Here is a 20,643-nt window from a genome sequence, read left to right on the forward strand (position 1 = left end):
CATGGGGTGCTGTCAATCTCCGGCGAAGGCAGGGCAGGGAACAGCACGGCGAACGCTAGCTAACAAGGAGCACGTGCAGGGCTGGGTGAGCTAAGCACCGGCTCCCGGCCAAGCGCTCTGCAAGTTAACCTGCAGCCTGGAGGGAGAATTTCACCAAAATCCTGCTGGCCGGGACCAGTGGCGGGGGGTGGGGACCAGGTTGGAAGCCATTCATGGAATAGGGAATTGACAGCGCCCAGTTTGTTGGAGAAAGTCCATCTCTTGGTTTGGTAACTGGCTTCCTTCCCTCCAGTGGCCCTGTTCCCCACCCCGGGAAGAGAATGTCACGGGGCAGGACAGGAGCTCTGCACTGGGAGTAGGAAGGGAGCCCACTGCCCAAGGCTGAGGAAGGAGAGGAAAAGGGCAGGGCAGAGCCAGGCAGGGCTGGGCTGGGCTCAGGGGAGCGGCACTGCTCTTCATCGGGGGCTCAGTACATGGTGTATCTGTGTGTAGCAGAAATTCATCAAGCTATTCACAGTATGCACACTTTTCTCTGTGTATATTATACTTCAATTAAAAAAAAAAAAAAAAAAAGGTGGGCACGGAGAGAAAGCAAGCACTGGACTAAACAGCAAGGTCCTGGGTTGCAGTCCCTGCTCTGCAGTGTGGCCTGCCTTGTGCTTACCCGGTCCGGGACTCCAGCCTCTCATGTGGAGTGGATCAAAAGTGGAAAACGGGGGCTTCCCTGGTGGCGCAGTGGTTGAGGGTCCACCTGCCGATGCAGGGGATGAGGGTTCGTGCCCCGGTCCGGGAGGATCCCACATGCCGCGGAGCCGCTGGGCCCGTGAGCCATGGTCGCTGAGCCTGCGCATCCAGAGCCTGTGCTCCGCAACAGGAGAGGCCACAACAGTGAGAGGCCCGTGTACCGCAAAAAAAAAAAGTGGAAAACGGGGCCCAATTCCACCATGACCACCTCCACGGCCCTGGGAGCCATCACCACCGATCACGGCGGCGATCACTTGGGAATTACAACCACCTTTTGTGCTAAATACCCCAATGGGACTTCAGAATCCTGATTATCATTTGGTTCTAGAAGTAGAGAAGCATCGGCACTCAAGACGAACCCCACACGCCACACACAGAAGAAACTCTCCAAGAAGATTCCCAGAAGCCCACGAATCAGGGTGTTGTGGTTAACACTCAGCCAGCAAACGCGTGCTGAGGAAGAACTCAAATGACTTCCTTGTAGCTGTTAAAAATTACTCGTGGGGGCTTTTACAGGAAAGGGGGTGACCTTGGGCTTACTCAGCATAATCTCACTCCTTCTGGCTCTTCCTGAGATCATGACCGGCACCCAAACCGTTCAGCTGATGGCACAAAGGTTGGCCTTTTAACGAGCTCCTTCCACACCAAGTGGTAGGTGAAAGCCAGGAAGCTTCTAGTTCCTCAAGTCTTGACACCATGATGGAGGTCCTGGCAAGATGCTAGGATGTGTTACTATTACTGATAATTACAACAGTGATAATGATAGCAGCTAACTTTTCCTAAACGCTCACCAAGTGCAGGACAATGTCCTACACCTTGCAGCAACTGACATTTTATTCCTCACAACAACCCTATATAGTAAGTCCTATTAGCAGCCCCATTTGATAGACAGAGAAACTCAGGCTCAGAGAACCTCAGTACCTTGCCCAGGCTCCCCCAGCTAGGAGGTAGCCAAGATGGGACCTGAACCCACACCATTTGGCTCCAGAGCCCTCGAGTTTCTAGTCAGTGAAACAGGCATAGCAAACCTGGGTAAAGGAAAGCATCTCAATTCTAGCTATAGCCAGGATCACTCAAGTTCATTCTTTAAAAAAATTTTTTTTTAAATTTTCCATTATCTATTTATTTACATAAAACAAAAAAGAGTGAGTACGTGGGCACACAGTTACCATGTGGTGATGTTGAACCTTTCCTTAAGCACCAAGCCATGGAGGTTTAGTGGAATGAAAACTATACTGGGAATCAGAAGCCTTAGAATCTTAGAATCTTGGTGTCACTGAATAATTTTGTGACGTGAAAAAAATTTACATTTTCTCAGATCTAAAAACCTAAAAACCTCCTTTTTAAAACTTATGTTAAAAGGAAAAAAAGTAAGCCTTTCTCATGTTCTGCCAGGCCAAGTCTTTAGCCTAGAGGCCTTTAGCCTGGTGGTTCAGCCCGTGAGGCCAGGCACACTGCGTCTGGTGGCAGCACAAGGAAAAGCAAAAAAAAGGAAAGGCTGCAGGCCCATCTGCTTCTCCCATCACCCCAGGGTCTGCAACCTGCTTCACTCTTCACTCAAAGGCCCCCAGGGACCACCACACTGGGCCAGAGTCTGCATCTGTCCCCAACCCTGGATCAAGACAAACTAACACAACTGAAGAGAGACACCTCTTTGGAGAGCAAACAAATGGCATGGCCGGACGCCGGAGTCCACAGCGGCCTCTGGGAGGAGGATCCGCGTGGCACCAAGGGAAGGACGCATGCCCGACACACAGAAGGGCCGCTGTGGACACTGCTGGGTGAAGGGATGGGCCCCGTGGAGGGAGGATTAACACTGCAGCAGTGTCGCCAGCAATCCCACCTTCAGAGGCACAGTATACGCTTCTGCAGAGAGCGAGACCGGCCGCTGGGAGGGCAGCCGCAGGTGAGGATGAGGTCATGAGCCGGGCTGAGCAGAGTTTTCTGGGAGGACAACTAACAAATCCTATGGGCAGACCACCGAAGCCTGTAATCAACTGAGGCCAGGACCCAATGTCTCTGAGTCAAAGCCTTCCTGGCACCACTCAGGATACCTGCCTGTTCATTAGACCTTACAGAAAACCACACACCATGGATAGTCCTGAGGAATCCACACTAGGCCCCAGTGCCTTGATGTAACAGTGTGCCAGGCAGCCACGGCCCTAGCTAAACCCTGGCACCCATGGCTGTGCAAGAATCATAGGCTGAGGGTCTAAAGAGGCAGCCGGATCTGGCATAGGGCTGTGCCTGGAGATTCCTGCAGCTAAACCTTGAGAGTAGGCTCCCAGGAGCCAAGAGGAGGTTGTGGCACCATCCAGTACATACTAGGGGCAGGACCGCGGAGTCCAGCCACACAGGGAGCCATCGGCAGCCTACTGAGCTGTTCAGTGTGCAACCTGTGTAACTGTCCCTGACAGCCAGCCAGCCAAGGCTTCTGCCTTCCAATCACTGGCAGACCACCCCTTTCAGGCCAGCTGTGGCACCAGGGCAGTCCAGACCCCAGCACCAGGACCCTGAGGCACTGTGAAAGTTAAGGCAAAGGCAGAGTCTAGAAATGTGGGTTCGAGTCCTGGAATCACCATTAACTTTATGTGTGCTTCTGAAGGTCACAAGTTATTTGTATCTCAGTTTTCTCGTCTATAAACAAGAGAGTCAGAATAATGTATCTTTAACATCCTTTCTGACTTTTAAGTTCTAGGATTCTTTGATTCTGTGACATGATAAACAAAGAAAGAAAGCTCTTTGGGCCTGATGGAGCCAGACTGCTACATGGGAGCCCAGGGCCTGCTGCCCTCAAGCAGGCGCACAGCACTGTGACTGCACAGGACAACGTTGGCAGGGTGGCAGGACACAGCCAAGGGAAGAAGGCCAGCAGGACGGGTGCACGAGTGACAGATAATGGCTCCGTGTCGGGGACAGATGCCCACTCACTAGCTCAACCAAGCCCATACACACCCTGAGACAGTCCTCTGCAGTCACCAGATGACTCTCCAGCCCACATAGACTCAGCCTGGCATGTTAGACGGCTTGTCCTCACCTACTACCGCTTCTCTAACTCTCCCCAAATGGCTCCCAGGGAGAGCTGGGCTTCCCCACCCAGCAGATGCCTTGGTCTTAATCAACCCTCGTTTGTATTCCAGAGAGATCTCAGGTGTCTGTGTGCCCAGCCTGAGGCCTCCCAGACAGCATGAAACCAGGGAGGGTGAGAGCCCCTGATGGGTGTGTATGTGTGTTTGGGAGGGAGGAGGTCACCTCTTCAACCTCAGAGTGGCCACATCCCACCCACCCTCCCTGGGGGCTCGTAAGTGGACAGAGATGCGGGGGTGACTGGTGATAACAGAGTAGGGCAGGGTTGCCATATGGGGGAGTGGGTGGGAGAGCGGTGAAGAGGAGGGGAGAGAGGGTTTCTGGAAGCCAATGACGTTGAGCCACAAAGGGTCACAGGCATGGGACACATGAAAAGACATTCCAAAAGCAGAGGCATGGGGTGAGGGGTCCGCGTGGCTAGGTGGACGTAGGTGAAGACAGGCGGGAGAGGCAGCTGGAGACAGACCAGCCAAGGGGCTTGGACTTGATCCTAAAGCAATAGGGTCCTGAGGCGGGGAGTGACGAGCCAGCTCTGAGTTTGGCGGTGACCTGTCTAGAGGTGTGGGCTAAGGCCAAGGGGCTGAGCTCGGAAGGGACGAGGCCTGGGCAGCGTGTCAGGCACAGTGCTGGCCTTGGGGGCACGTGTGCCGGGCTTCGCAGTCCAGGAAAGACTGAGATGCTGCCTGACCTTTGGCACGATACTGCCTCTGATCTGGCAGCGCTGCTGAAAGGAAAATGACGATGCAATCTGCCCCTCAGCCTGGTTTGCTCTTCAGACCCGTTATTTAAACCCACGAGCTCGGGCGCGGGTGGTCAGGCCCTTGCAGCACAGGGAGTACAGAGGAGAAAGGCAGGGTGTGCGCGAGCACCAGACGGGAGCAAGGTGGCCCAGACCCTGCCCCTCCCAGGGCCCTGAGTGCCCCACGGAAGAAAACAACAGGATGAGGAGGTGACTGCTAGGGTTCCGGCACTCTCCGATTCTCTGCAACTTGGCCAGTTTCAACTGATTAGAAACACCTCCCAAAGTGGTGGGACATGGGCCAGCACTTGCTTGGAGGGAGTGTTATTGGCCCAACTCCTACGGAGAGAAAGTGGGCAACAGCCAAAATTAAGACTACATAAATTCAGCGTTTCTATTCTTAGAGATTTATCCCACATAATTCCATACATGTGCACACAAAGATATATGTACAAAGATATTTAATCGCTGCAGCATGTTTCCGAAACATGATCAGAAATGTCCTAAGTGTCTATCAGTAGAGAAATGGTTAAGAAAAGGATTTAAGGCCATTTAATGGAATACTATGCAGCCATTAAAAAGAGTAAGACAGCCTGAAGGGAGGACTGATATGAAATCATTTCCAAGAAAGATCACACAGAATAATGGCTTTGTGTGAGGACGGGAAGACCGTCTTTGCTCGTGTACATGGAACTCCCCTAAAAAGGCTCCAGGCTGCTGCAACCATGGCTGCCCCCAAGACAGGGATGCGCCGGCTGGGCAGCAGGGGTGGGAAAAGACTCCTTGAATTTGCTGCATGTGCACGTGTTACCTACGTCAGACGGCAGAAAGCCAGACAGAGGGGACATAGGCAAGGCCATGCCTACGGAATCCACCAGAACCACAGTGCATGAATAGGCTGGTAAAACTCACTGTCCTGGGGGGCAGAAGGTGGGAGAAACACTGGAGCGTTTGGGAAGCTTCCCGGGAGCAGAACGCCGGCAATAACCCCCCACTGTCCCTGCTGGTGAACAAAAGTCACAGAACCAGGGGTTCAGAAAAGACAAGAAGAGGTTGGAGCACCCAGGCGCCAGGCTTTAGAATGAACTGGATGTGACCGGCGCCACTGACGGAGCAGAGGGAAACCCCTTCCAGATGGGGTGTGGGGGGAGGGAAGCAAAGCACCTGTGGAGGCGGGGCTGGGCCCCAGCATCCTGGGTGTGTGACTTGCACACCCGCCCCAGTGTGCCCGCCAGTGGCATCCAGGTCACAGGCACCCCCATCCCATCCCCAGGCCGGTGGATGCCACCCTCGACTGTCCATCCGCCTGAGTCATCTTCCCAGACGATCTGCGGTGACACGCGCCTCGCTCAGCCATCTGGGAGAGAAAAAAGGGGTCCCCGTGGGGAGACACACTGTTGTTGACAGAGCTCAGAGAAAGTCCATGAAGAAAAGCAATCCCATCAAAGCGTAACCCCGAACGCTGAGGAAGCGGGGGCGGGGAGGAAACTGAACACTTTACCATCTGAGACAACAAACACCTTCTCCCCCGCTTCCAGGCCCCCGACTAGGACAATACCGCCCTTTCTGTCCCTGGACCTCAGCACCAAACTTACGTGTTCTCCACCTCCCGTCAGCAGGAGGCTGGCAAGCTGCCCGGCCAGGCTGCGCACCTGACAAATGTCACATGCCCTGTCACAGTGCCAGGGCACTACTCAGGTCCTCAGGCAAACAGAGAGAGACCTCGGCCACACACCACCTCCGGGACTGGGGAGGGATCTGAAGGGCTGGGTGCCAGCCAGGAGAAGGCATCTGCTCACGGGCTGACACTAAACCAGGACAGGCTGGCCTTTCCACTCAGGGGTCACTGTCGGGACCGGAGGGGGTCCCAGTGGTTATGTGACCAGGTGTCACAGCCGACAGCTGAGCAAAGTGAGAAGCGAACAGGGGCTGCCTGGTCCCAGCAGCTCGGCTCCACTCCGGCTCAGCAGCGGCCCCTCACTCCTTAAGCACCTGTCTTAACCCTGCACGCCTTCTCCACACACCTGTCCAGGTGAGCCTGGGGAGCGGCCCCTGCCTTCAGGCCACTTCCCAGGACCCCGGCCACAGGCCGGCTCTGCCCACCCAGCCGGGGCCACAGCCCTCCAGCCGGAGTCGGACTCCCAGTTCCCAGAGCAAGCGCAGGTCTCCCCGAGGCCTGCAGGCGCCTGCTCCTGCTCTGCTGGGTGAGCAAGGTTACAGCCAGGACTCGGGGCACCACAGCGCTGTTGGCGGGGAGAGAGGATCGTCTGGAGCCACAGCAGAGCCCGCAGTGTGCCGCTGAACTCTGGGACCCGGGGCCACTTGGGCCAGGGGAGGCCTGGGCGCCCCACCCCTGCACGAGGCCACCCCGCCTTCCCAGCCTCTGGCTGCAGGAGAACAGAGAACAGAGACAGCTACTGCTGCCGGCCGTGACCCTGGCAATGACCCCTAGTGCTGCGACAACTGTCTCACTTCCTGCTCCACACCTCAGCCCTCTTCTAAGTGGCAGCCAGTGCGCCCTCGGTCCGCGCATTCTCCCGCCGCTGCTGCACTCAGCTGCCCCAGCCCACTCCAGGTCCGCGGGCCTCTGCGCCCGTCTCGCCAAGGGGCCTGGCAGACGTAGCCCCCTCGCCTGCTCCACGCCCCCCCCTGCTCACTAGGCCTTTCAGGCCTCGGCTCAAGTGTCACCTCCTCAGAGAGGTGATAACACCCTGTGATCACACGTCTTGATTTTCCTTCTTCCTAGAACTTACCATAAATGGAGACAATGGTGCTTTTCCTCCATTTACTTGTGCTTTCTTAGCATCAACCCTGCCTCCTCTATAGCAACACACACACACACACCCTCACTCACACGCACACACACACACTCACATCCACACTCGCACACACCCACACTCACACACACACTCACTCACACACACATCCGTGGGGAAAGGGGCTGCATCCACCTGATCTGTCTTATGTTTCGTATCTGCGATGTCTTTTAGGATTCCTGGCACACAGCAAGTGCTCAATTAAGACTTGTGGAATGAATGACACAGTGGTTATTGAATGAATGATCTCATGGATCAATGGAGAGACTGAGAGATATCGGCCAGGTCAGGAGCTGGAAGCCAGGGAGTGTGAGGCCTGAGGCAGGGGACACGGACCCCAGCCAGCATGGGAGGGGGTCACAGAAGGTCCTCGTGGCTCACTCCAGAGGACGGAGGTCAGCGGAGGCCCAGCCCGAGGCCCACCAGAGCAGCTTTACTCTTGGCTGGTCAGAGACTTTGTGATTTATTACACGAAGTCAAAAGAAACCACATGGGCCTTTATCGTGGGCACACAGACCACATGGGTGGCACAGAAGCAAGTCAGGAAGTCATGGTCCCAAAGAGGCCAGGAGGAGAGTGGAAGAGACCTTCCTGCCGTAGATGTTCCTGAAATAAAGAACCCACAGGACTACAGACCTCTTGGTGGGAGTTCCCAATCTCCAAAACCCAGATACTGGTACTCGAGGAGCCCAACACGTCCACAGGGCCGAACTAAGGAACCCTGAAATGATGTGTATACACAAGTTTTCCCTATGACTTTGGGAAAACGTATTATTAGCAAACATTAGTATATCTAAAACCCAGAAGACCTCCAACCCTGAGCTGTGAAATGGTGACTGTCCACGCACACACAGAGGGACCATGGCCAGTGCGCTGGGTGAGCTCAGGCTTCCGCGTGGCCGTCCCTCCCACCGCCCCACCCAGTGCTGTACAAAGTCCATCTCTGCTCTGGGCAGGTAACAGGCAGGGTCATAAAGTTGTGCGTCTTCCTGGGGGGCTGGCCTCCCCTGCCACAGGGAAAGGCCCTGCAGACACTCAATGGCCCTAAATGGCCCCAAGCTCCCTGGGACAGAATGAGAGATTCACAGCCACTGCCCGCTGCCCTGGCCTGGACGCACAATGGGCAGATTGTGCGGCCACTTCCGCCATGGGAGGAGGGGCCTCGTGACCCAGGGCAGCAGTCATGGGGAGGCTGACCTCACAGCCTCCCCGGGACAGGATCTGTCCTCGGGCCAGGGCCACCAGATCTGCCCAGCGCTGCCTCCCCTGGCCTCTGCCAGCCAACGTTTTATCATCGTGTGGCACCAACGATATCAGAGAAATGCCAGACAGTGACCGGGAATCACTGGCTCTCAACCCTCCAGGGGTCCATCCGCTGCTGGCCAAAGCCCCTCTGAAGCATATCTGAAAAGAGCACAAGCCGCCTTCTTACTGATTGGCTGTAGGCAAGTGATTTAACTTCCTTGGGCCTCAGTTTTGTCACCTAAAAAAATGGGGAAGTAATTCCATTTTTTCCATGGATTGATATATAAGTACCAAATGAGACAGATACAAGATGTGGAGTGCCCAAGACAGAGAAGGCCACTTGGGATGTGCTCGGGAAACGGTGGCCCCTCCCGTGGCTCCATGGTGACGGCCTGAATCATTCCCTGGTGCTCAGGGCTCTGACCCTCGTCCAGAAGGCCCACATGCCACCAGGCACTGCCCCCAAAACAGACAGAAACTCACTTAACTTTTGATAGGTTTAGACGTCATCTTCTTAATCAGATTAGAAAGCCTCCAACAACAAAAACTGTTGTTTCTTCTACTTCCCCTCTGTGCCTACAGCACACAGTACAGAGCCCCGTGCTGGCAGCTGCTCAATAAACATCTGAGGTCGACAGGGTTTGAGTCAACACAGCTGTGAAATCATTTCGGAGCCAGAGGGGTCTCGGAGTAAAACGGAGCTGTGGTCTTGGAGGTGATCACCACTGTTCACGGCAATGGCCTTTTGGATTGGGTACCACTGCTGTCAATGCCACCGTCTTCTGCTGGCATCCTGGCATGTGCCTGGCATGGCAGGCGGGGAAACCGAGGCCCAGGTGGGTGAGCTGGTGAGGGGTGGAGCCAGGCACAGTATCCAAAGTCCCCCTGCAGGCCACCTGGCCCTGCCTCTAAGGACAGTCCATATTTCCATCCCCCTGTCACAGAGCACAACTGTCACTTGGGGACACTTTCATAATCACTGTCTCACTGACTTTTCTAAGCACTCTCAAGTTGGCTGCAACCGACAGTCACAGATAAGGCTGCTAGACTATCGTCATGGTTTGATAACAGCCGACACAACTGAGTGGTCACTAAGTGCTCCAGCTGGGCAGAGTGTTTTACACGTGGTCTCACACGCCAGGCGCTAACAGTAAGAGTGGTGGACGCTTACACGCACTTGGGGCCGAGGGCATCATGCATGTTAACTTGTTGAAGCGTCTTTTTTATTTTTTAGAAGAAAAGAGCCCTGTGTATTGCTGTTCCCCGTGTTCGGCTCCCCGGCCTGCAGGCGGCTCCTACTTCCCTGATCCCTGCCTGGAGGACCCGTGTGGCCGCTGAAATGTTAGGAGTCCCCAGCTTGTGTCACTTTGAGGCAGAAACTAAGAGCCAGGATGAGCTTCACTGAGGTCTCTTCCCTCGGCCACCAGGACCCGTCAGCAGCTGCCCGTCATCCGGGTCCCAGACGTGCAGCAGAGCTCAGCCAGCGCTCGGAGGGTGTGTGGTACAGAGTAGAAGGAGGCCTGGGCTGGGTCCCGGGAGCTGCTCGTTACTGCGGCGCGGCCGAGCCAATCCCCACAGAATGGAGAGGAAGGGGTCTTGAAAGTCACCCCCTCCGATGTCCTCCAGCATCTCAGGAGGACACTGGAGCCTACAGCTACACCGCCAGGGAGCGGCGGGCCACATGCGGGCCCGCTTCCTGCCCCGGGGCCGGGCCCCAGCAGATTCTCAACTGACGCCTCGAGGATCATCGGTGCTCTGAGGGCTGGACACGTGTTAACATACTCAGTCCCCCCCACAGTCCTGGGAGGTGTGGACGACGGCTGTCCACTTTTTATAGATGAGGGAACTGAGCACATGCCAAAGGCCAGCCAGCAAGCAGTGGGGAGGCCAGCTCTGAATCCAGGCAAGGGCTCCAGTTATCAGCACTCCTAACCACCCTGCTGTGGGCGCCCAGCAGTCTGGAGGAGGAAAAAGGCAAATCTGAGGGCTCTAGACATTTGCACACAGAGTATAAGGAGGGTTCCAAGGAAGATATACAAGTGTTCAACAGACACGCAGAAGGATGCCTGACATCATTAGCTGCCAGGGAGATTTTAAACCAATTCAAAACTACAAGATACCATTGCACGCCCACTAGGATGGCTAAAATCGAAGTCAGATAAGTGTTGGCAAGGATGCAGAGAGACTGGAACCGTTATATGCGGTGGGGATCTAAAATGGTACAGCCACCAGGGAAAATAGGCTGGCGGTTCCTCAACCGACCACCTGCCCCAGCAATTCCACTCCTGGGTGTATACCCCAGAGAAATGAAAACACACGTACGCATAAAAACATGCACGTGAATGTTTCCGACAGTGTTCTTCATAACAGGCAAAAGATGGAAACCACCGAATGTCCACCAGCTGATGACTGGACAGACACAATGTGGTCTAGCCATACACTGGAATATTATTCGGCCGTGAAAAGGAAAGCAGCACAGATTCACGGTACAACATGGATGAACCTTAAAAACATCATGCTGTGGGAAAGAAACCAGTCACAAAAGATGATATTGTCTTTTTTTTTTTTTTTTGGCCTCTACACGTGGCCTGTGGGATCTTAGTTCCCCACCCAAGGATTGAACCCGCACCCTCGGCAGTGCAAGCGCGGAGTCCTAACCACTAGACCACCAGGGAATTCCGGAAGATGGTGTATTATATGATTCCATGCATCCTAAAGTCCAGGACAGGGGAAAGCTATAGAGACAGAAAGTGGTGGTTGTCTACGGCTGGGGTGGGCGGGGGGTGACAGTTAAAGGGCACAGCGTTTCTTTTTGAGGTGATGAAAATGTTCTGAAACCGACTGTAGTGATGGTTGTACACATCTGTGGATACATTAAAAAACACTGGATGGTACACTTTGAAAGAGTGAATTGTATGGTATGTGCATCTCAATAAACTTGTTGTTTAAAAGGATAAGGGGTAGGGGGTAGGGAGCTGGGCTACTGAAATGCTACTTCCTTTCGGGTAACGATGACGAAGAACCAACGTGCAAAGTGTGCGTTCTCTGCCGACATCCCCGCGGCGAGGGAAGAGCACCCTCCCACGTCCACTTCATACAACCAAACAGCTGACGGGACCCGAGAGGTGAGGGGGGTGGGGCAGCGTCCTGCACGGGCCCAGGAGGGCCGGGCCGGACCGCTCAGAGGCTGGCCTGTCACGGCTGAGCAAGGAACGCTCAGGACCACAGGGGCCCTGGAGTGAGGACGGGGCACTGCTGAGCCTCCAATGGCATGAGTCCCTCTCCATCTCAGAAAACTGCCAGGTTCCAATGATCACGGTGTCCCCACTGCTCGGAGTTCATCCTGCGCTGGCAATTCCCCCTCCTAAGCAGGGCCTCTCGTTCCAGTTAAATCTGATCTTATCGCTCCCACCCTGAGCCTTCAGGATAAAGTCCAAGCCCCACAGCCTGGTGTGAAAAGCAGTCTCTCCACTCTTATGGTCCTGCAGGTCCCCACACCCGAAGGGAGGTCCACGTGCACCCAAAAGGCGGCGCTGTCTGCCTCACGAGCCCTCCCTGCCCCCTCCCAGCTACCCACTGGAGCCACTTTCTCCCTCCCCTGACCCGCCTGGGCGCCCTGCACCAGCCCCGCACCCACGATGCGCTTCCACTTCACAGAGACATAGACGTGTCTCCTACGTACCAGGCACTGTGTGCGGCAAAGGGGATACCCGGGGAGCTTGAAGCAGACGTGATCCCTGCCCCTGCGGAGCTAACCCCCAAATGGAGAGACTGGCAGAAGCAACCAGTAGAGAATGACAAACTTCCAAACGGAGGGAAGGAAAGGTGCAAAGTGTTAAGGGCCCGGGACAGGGAATGTGTCCTAAGTCAGGTTATCAGAGAGACATCCCTGAGCAAGGGACACCTGAGCTGAGAGCTGGGGGTGGGGACGAATTCCAATTAAGGGAACGTCCTGTGCAAAGGCACTGAGGTGGAAAAGAGCTCAGAGCTTGAGCAGCTGTTGCAGGAGGGCCAGCAAGTCAGGGAAGGGGCGGGTGGGACAAGATGAGGCTGGGGAGGCGGGGAGGGAGGCCGCGGCCAGACTGCAGGCCTCACGGGCCATGTCGGAGGCTACAGTCTTCACTATCATCGCAATGAAAAGGTGTGAGAGAGTTTTTAGTCAGGATGAGCGGGGATCAGGTCTGCGTGTCTCCTAGTCCATCACTCTGGGGTCTGCGAGTGCGGTTCCTGGCTTCCCGAGGCCTTCTCTCCGGGCTGGGAGCTCCTGTGGACGGTGCTCAGCAAGCAGTGTGCCACTGCAGAGGAAGCTGTCCCTGTGGTCACACAGGGGGGCCAGGGGCCATTTGGGGGACACTTAACATCCTTCCAGCTAATGAAGATGGGGAGAAGAGGTGACAGTTTAGACTCAAACCTCCTCCTTCCAAGCTCATTCAGGGAAACCCCAGGAAGATCCACCTAGATGGCACCACCTAACTCAGGAATACAGTCACCATAACACTTCTAGCAATTCTGGGGCAGCAGCAAAAGGGCCACCCCCCTCAGCCCCTGGGCCACACCTGACAGCTGGCTCTGGATGCCACAGTGAGAAGGTTCTCGTCGCTCCCCTGCAGAAGCAGCTCTAGAGGCCAGGAGACCCTCCCGCCACCCCAGGGGACCTCTGTCCAGGTCTGTTCCCTGATAACTGAATCTCGGGCAGAGTCTCGGTGGCACCAGGCTGTCGGCTCCACGAGAACCTTGGCGCAGAAAAACAACTGAATCATCCTGATGATTCTCCAAGCCAAGCCCTCTTGAGGCCAATATTCCTTTTTTTTTTGGGGGGGGGAGGGGAGGTGGCAGCTTGGGAGTTGATTTCTATGGCAACCAGCTTTAGTGATCTGCATAAGCTCCAGACACACAACCCCCAACCTGTCCACAAGGGCAGCCAGAAAAAAAGCATAACCTCTCAGCTCTGAGAATTCCTGTCCATCCCTGGGTCCTGGAGGTCTAATGGAAGCATCCCATGGGCGGAATGCTCTAAGGCTGTCAGAAACATCTCAGAAACTCATCTATCTTGACCCACACAGCCCCAAGCCACTTCCCCAGGGACCTGAGTATTGCCTTTGGTGAAGGCCCTTCGAGCTGAGCCCCTTCTGGGGCCAACCACCTTTCCCCGTTTTCTTACAACAAAATGCAGAAAGGCCAGCTTTGCGAACCCAAGCCCGGGGCCCCGCTTCCCGGTCTCTGAAATCTGAACGTCCCTCTGCGTCTCCTGACCCTGGGCCCCTCCCCGCACCTAAGCCCGTGCCTCCCTGCTCATGTCCCGAGAATAAATATTAAAACAGGAATCTGAAAACAGCGGCACGGTCAAGGTCAAGTGTCAGTCTATGGCCTGGCTCTGAACCTGAATCTCGTATCTCGCACAGGGTGGGAAGACCAGGTCAGCGCCGACAGCCCGGGGCCCCGTGGCGGGAGGATGGCCTGCGTGCTGCTGAGCAGGCCTCACCTGGCACCTCTCAGTCCCTCTCTCCACCGGCCCCTGCCCTCCTCCTCTCTTCTCGGGGCCTGCGCAAAGTGCAGCCTGTCACCCTTCTCCCCAAAGGATCGTGCTCTTCGCAAAAGAGGAAACGTCCCGGCCTTAGCAGATATCCGCTTCATGCTCAAGCACAGACGGCAGTGAAAATTTATCCCGGAGATACTGAGGCTGGAAGGTTATCCTGAGGTCACCTCAGGCATCTGAGGGCCGGCTGCTGTGTGTGCCCTGGGTGGGACAACTCCTGGGACCCAGCCAAGACTTCCCTGGGAAACGCAGCCGGTGGCTGAAACCCTTGAAGCTGCACGTCCCCACATCCCGCCTGACACGTTCTCCAACCTTCTCTGCACAAGAACAGGAACACAGGGGACCAAGTTCCCCTTTAGTGCTCAGCCACCACCTGTCCTGCGCCGTGGGCTGTGGGTGTGCTTGCGGGGAGCAGGGGATGGGAGGCCCCCAGGGTTGGTCGTTCCCTAACTCCCAGTCCTTTATCTAAGAAAGTAATGACACAGGCAGTAGTGGGAGCAGCTGTAAGAACTCAGCAAACATTTAGACACCTCTGCATACTCAGACATTTACTTCTCACAGCAACCTGCCCACCTTAAGAAGCAGGACCTCGCAGCAACCCCATTTTACAGAAGAGGAAACTAAGGCTCGAGGGGGTCATGTGATCACACTGGTATCGACCACCAACTAAGCACTGGCTGGGGCCTGAGCACCGGGTGAAGCACTTCATACGCATCGTGTTGTTTACTCTTCCCAGCACGGTATGAGGTCTTCCTGGTACTAACACCGTTTTACAAATAAGAAAACCGAGGCTTGGCAAGCTCACAGAGGAGCCCAAACACGCCTTTCCCCACGGCCCCCCGGCCCCATGGAAGCGGAAGAGACTTCAGGCTGCTGGCCAGGCAAAGGCCCTGCAGGGCACCACGTGTGGACAGCACACCTTCCCCACTTGCGTGGGGGAGTGGGACGGGACACCAGCAGGGCCACAGACGGGCCACCAGGGCTCATGGGAAGCGGGAAGCGGCCAGAGTCGGTCAAGAAGGGGGCGAGAGCCACAGGGAAGTGAGGGAGGCCGAGGCCACCGACCCTGGACACACGGGGGAAAGAAATGCTGTCAGCAGGAGGGCTACTATGTGTCGATGAGAGTCCCCTTTGTCCTGATAAAGAAACACAGGACGTCAACCCTCCAGTTATCACACGCTGCAAAGTGCTGGCCGGAGCATCCCTCCCACAGGGAGGCCCTCTCTCTCGGCTGCATTTTCACTGATAACGTGACCTTGTTTTTCATGACCCCTGAGCCGCTTTCCTGAGGAATGAGTCACGCTCTTGTCCACAACACAGAAAACACAGGGCAAGTCAGCGGCGGCAATGGCAGCAACCCCCAAGGTGGCGGGCGGGTTACCGTGGGGTCAGGACCCAGGCTACTGGGGAAATGGGGAAGGGAGAAGGGAAAAGCCAAGAAGACTTGGTCCCAGCTCAGAGGTGGGCACACAGGGTCAAAGCCGTGAGCTCGGAGAGGGGCTCTCCACCAAGGCAGGACTCAGGGGCCAAGGGCAGCCGCTCCAGTTCAAAGGCCCTCGGGGGTCCCTTTCTCCAGGGGTGGCAAGAGGCTTCCGCCCCTGTGCCAGCTCAACACCTGTGGCTGCGGCTGTGTGTCGCTGAGGATGCAAAGGCACGTGCGGACTCTGCAGTGCTCAGATCGGTAAATCAGGTCTCTAAGCGTAGAGGGCAGAGGGGGTTCCAACCGTGCCCTGGTTCAATCAGGGAAGTGCCCGACCACAAGCCCATGTCTTCTTGGCAGTGGCAGAGCCGTGTGTGCACAGTACACGGCAAGACAGCTCCACGGCTTTAGAAACGCACAGAACCACTCCCGGCCTTCCGCCTCACCCCTCCACGCACCTGGAACCTGTGCACCAGCTCCAGGGACTGGCTGTCGTTCTGGTCGGCTTCGAGGATGACATCGGTCAGTTTGTGGATGATGACGTCCAGGGGGCCCTGCTCTTCGATTGGCCGGCTAAGGTTCAGCTACAAGCGGGAGACACAGAGAAAAAGGACAACTTCAGCTCCTGAGCCCGCTGCCCCGTCTATCCCGTCTCCTCTGCACGTCCCCGCGGCACGGAGAGGCGGCACGGAGAGGGGCCAGGAGGAGGGCTGGCACTCATGGGACGGGACGGGACGAATGCGATGAACTCGCTGAGGGCCTGGAGCCCTTCCGGGGCAGGCCCTGTGTTTACACTTCTGGCCCCAAGCCCCAAGCGGCCTGGGGACGCAGAAAATACACACGTGGGATCAGGGTGACGAAGTTTCTGTGGATCAAGGGAGAGTCACTGTGAAAGCATTTACCGGCCACACTGCAGCTGCCCTACCACCCAGGTCTTTCAGGTGGGGACACCAGGGTTCAGGGAGGTCAAGTCCAACGACTGAAGTCACACGGCCAGACCTGGACTGAGATCCAAGCGGACACTCTCTCCACAAAACTACACACAGTCTCGGCAAAGCTGTGATCTGCGCGAATCTAAGAGCCGCTGCTTTGAGAGACCAGAAGCTGGCACTTCACACTGAGATCAGGGCCTATGATGACAAAGTGAGGGGGCATTGGGCTGCCTGGGGTCCCTGAGGCCCGGCTCCACTGGGGGGGGCGTGTTTATTTTTTCAAGAGCGTGGGGTTAGGAAGATCGGGCCCCGGGGGAGCCAGAGCTGCTGGCTGACAGACAGTCGGCATCACCTGACCCCCAAGACAGGAGCACCTGCCAACAGCCGGGGCCGCCTGACACCGAGCTTCCTGACTGGCCAGATGTCTGCCGCCCGGCACGCGGCCGCCACCAGCTGCATGGCCCGCTCCCTTGGAGGTGACGGCGCCAGCCCGGCACCTGGCTGACCCCCTGGGTGGCCTCAGCAGAGCCCGGAGATGGCCACCAGCCCCATCCCTGCCCTCAGCCCCACCCCCAGGGGGGCCTCCCTCCGGGATTCCTGGCTGTTTGTTTCAAAGTCATTCATAAAGAGATCACGGTGACAGCTCTAGGCAGACACTGTGCTGAAAACGTACGTCCGTTCGTTTCTTTTCATTTTCAAACCACACAGTGAGAAGGAATCCCACAAACACAGACTTCTGAGACCTGCCTGGGACCTCGCGGTGAGAGGGCAAAGCCTGAGCTGAAGCCGGGCCTGTCACTCAGCGCCTGTCCCACGCCCCATGCCTGCTCTGGGCCACGGGAGGCTGTCCTCTACAGCCACGACCGCCCGGCTGCCTTGTCCTCTGGCTGCTGGCCGAGTCCGGCCATTTGGAGGCACCAGCAGAAGATGGGAGGGGGGAGGGGAGGGGAGTCTGGGTGTTTGCTCCCGCCGTCCCCACTGCACAGGGCAGCCCTTCTCCCAAGACCACCACTGTCTCTAAGCTCTTCCTTCCCCTGGTCCCCTGAGGCCTGGGGTGGTGACAGCCCGCCATTCTCGGGGTGCCTCACCACCTCCCGCTGGCTCCTTGGACCCTGCCCACACCTTGCCATCCTCCCTTATTTAGAGCCTTTTTCCGTTAAGGCCTCGGAATGTGCCAGCTCTTTTCGGCTGGTATCCTTAACTCCTCTTTTTTATTGTCTGCCAGGAAAGACGTTAAGGGATTTTACCTATTTGAAAAAAAAAAAAAATTCCACGGACTTCACCAAAAGAAAACACTGAAGAACACTGATCCTCCCCCATGGTGACTAGCCTGTGTACAAAACAGCCAAAATGAGACCAGCTGAGAAGCTGCCCATCTTCTGGGACTCCTGGACGGGGAAGGGAAACGGCGTTTGTCCTCACAGCACAGCCAGGAGCTGGGGGTGATGGTCCCCCTTCACAGACCAGGACACCTAGCGCCCAGGAGGAAAAATGACCGGGCAAGGCCTTGCGGGTGGCAGGTGGCCCGGCTGGGGCCTGGACCCACAGTGACGCCAATGGGCTCAGCCCGCAGCCAAGCTGCTAGGTGTCCTGGGGCCTGTGCAAAAGCCTAGCAGCATCCCTGGGCCTCAGTTTCCCCTTGGATATAAAACAGGAAACTCCAAGGACCTTTCCGGTTCTGTCCGCGGATTCATTATTACATTCCCATCCAACTCCACTTCCCAGAATAAAACAGAATTGTAAGGCAGGCAGAGCAGCCAGTGGGAAGTGGGAACACGGGCAAAGAACAGCTCATTCTCAGAGGTGCCACAGACACAAGCCCATTTGTGTTGTAACCGCGGCTCCACTGTGACAGGCACCAAAACAAGAGGCCAATATTTTCAGACCAAGACAGCCACGGATGGAAGAGAACTGGGTCACATGGTGATGCTGGGCAGGGCGCCCCAGGCCTCAGAAACGCCATCCCAGAGAGAACATTTCCCATGCAGCAAGAGGGGACAGTCAGCCCCTGAGAGGAACCTGGGGTCCCAGTGCGACTGGGGAAGGAGGTGGGCAGGAAATGCCCTCAGCTCATGCTCACTTGGCATCACCCAAGGCCTGTAGACCTGACAACCGTGGGCTGTTTGGAAAATAAGCTCCCCGCGTTCCCGGCCGCCCCACTGAAGGTAAACAGTTGAGTTTTGGAAGCCGGCCACCTTCCTTTGTGTATTTTCCAAGCATTTTTGTGCCAGTGAAACCCTTTCACGAGAACAGCAATCAGGACACACGTCAGGTCTGGATGGTCTCCGCTCAGCATCGCTGCAGCATCCTTGCTGGGGCCCAAGCAGAGCTGTCAGTGGCTCTAGAAGGCCCTCCAGGGCTTCCCTGGTGGCGCAGTGGTTGAGAGTCCGCCTGCCGATGCAGGGGACACGGGTTCGTGCCCCGGTCCGGGAAGATCCCACATGCCACGGAGCGCCTAGGCCCGTGAGCCATGGCCGCTGAGCCTGCGTGTCCGGAGCCTGTGCTCCACAACGGGAGAGGCCACAACAGTGAGAGGCCCGCGTACCGCAAAAATAAATAAATAAATAAAAGGCCCTCCAGCACCACCTTTCCTCAAGGGACCAGACAAGCCTTGGTCATCCTGAGGGGGTCTACCCCAAGGAGCCGGCAGTCTCTCCCCACTGGCTGGGAACGGGGAGAACGCCCTCTGGGGCTGCATCCTCAGGAGTGGTACTCAGCAGGCTGTGGGCGCACGTGGGAGAGAACCCAGGACCCTGCAGAGGAGGGGACCCTCAGAGGGGGGAGGACACAGGAGGGACCCTCAGGAGGGAGAGGCAGTGCCACAGAGGAGGGGACACTGCAGAGAAGGGGGACCGCAGAAGACAGGACTCTCAGGAGGGGGATACTGCAGAAGGTGGGACCATCAGAGAGGCCGGGTGTCAGAGACGAGGGACCCTCAGATGGAGGATGCTGCACAGAAGGGAACCCTGGGGCCAGGGGAGGCAACTCAGAGGCTTCGTTTCCCAGATGCAGTGGGGATGGGGGCTGGGGTGGAAGTGAACTCAGTTCAGTTGTGTCATTTTGTTTTTCTGACCACACTCTGTTCGCAGAAAAGGGAACTTTCCCAGGGACCTGTTCTCTTCCTCAGAAAGGGTTCCTCTCAGCCAGTCACAAGGTGTCCCGATGAAAGGGACGGCTGCCGTGGCCAGAGGTCTGCAGGCGCCACATTTCCAATTCACGCCATCCTGTGAGGCCAATGCTGGATGCTGTTCTGTGAGCACTCAGAACTCGGAGAAAACAAGGGCCCCCTGTTTCCTCAGCGAAGAAGGCAGTGAGGCAGACTAGGGTGGAGGGAGGGCTGGGAGGAGATGGGACAAAGGCCCGCGGACCCTGGTGGCCCAACAGTCACCTCTGACCTCCGAAACAAGCAACCCCATCATGCCCAGGCCCGGACCCAAGGTGAGCTGGGCTCTGCCTACCCCCGCCTTCCCCACGACCTGGTCGAGGAAGACAGGATGGGATAATGGGCACAGCAGATGCCTGGAAACCCCTCCCGGCTCAGATGCTTCTGGTCTGGAGCAGGTCACTTAACTGCTCTGTGCCTTGGTTTCCCTATTCATAAAATGAGTATGTCGTAACTACACCTCCCAGGGCTGGATGAGAACATTCCATTTAGAGATGTGGCACACGAGCCCTCCAGACAAGTTCCTGCTTCTGCTTGGTCACTTGTTAATTCGACCGGTATTTTCTGGACCCCACCTGTGCACCGGGCACAGACAACGACCCCTGCCCCCTCAACTCAGGGCCTCAAGCGGCCGTAGGAGCATCTCTGTTCGCTTTGGATGCAGCCCCAGCTGCCCCAGTCCTTGCACAGGGCAGGGTTCTGCTCCTCTGCCAGAGCGAGCCCTCTGCCTGGGATGTCCCCCAGCCCGCATCCCCCTGTCCACGTGTGAGCTCTTACTCATCGTCCAAGTCCCAGCTCAGAAGTTCAACCCTTTTCCAGACCTCTGAACTCACCCCTCCCCAAACAGGAAGAATTAACGGCCCCCTCGTCTCACCCGTGTCCCCAGGACCCTCTTGCACATCCCTCCAGGACTGTACTGTAACTTCCAAGTGTAAAGGCATTTCTTTAACCCTCTGTCTCC

At 56.5% G+C, this 20,643-nt stretch overlaps 1 protein-coding gene across 1 annotated transcript in view; it reads right to left on the reverse strand.

Moving 5' to 3' along the window:
• The window catches only part of ITPK1 (inositol-tetrakisphosphate 1-kinase), a gene marked incomplete at its 3' end in the record, with an annotated part of 167,532 nt that overhangs the window by 51,436 nt on the left and 95,453 nt on the right, over positions 1 to 20,643 (reverse strand). Inside the window, exon 3 of the mRNA XM_079699798.1 lies at positions 16,046 to 16,171. Within this exon, the coding sequence (XP_079555924.1) occupies positions 16,046 to 16,171 (126 nt within the window). The remainder of the gene's footprint in view (positions 1 to 16,045; positions 16,172 to 20,643) is intronic.

This window comes from Hyperoodon ampullatus (genome assembly GCF_949752795.1).
Source record: "Hyperoodon ampullatus genome assembly, chromosome: 3".
Taxonomy (NCBI): Eukaryota; Metazoa; Chordata; class Mammalia; order Artiodactyla; family Ziphiidae; genus Hyperoodon; species Hyperoodon ampullatus.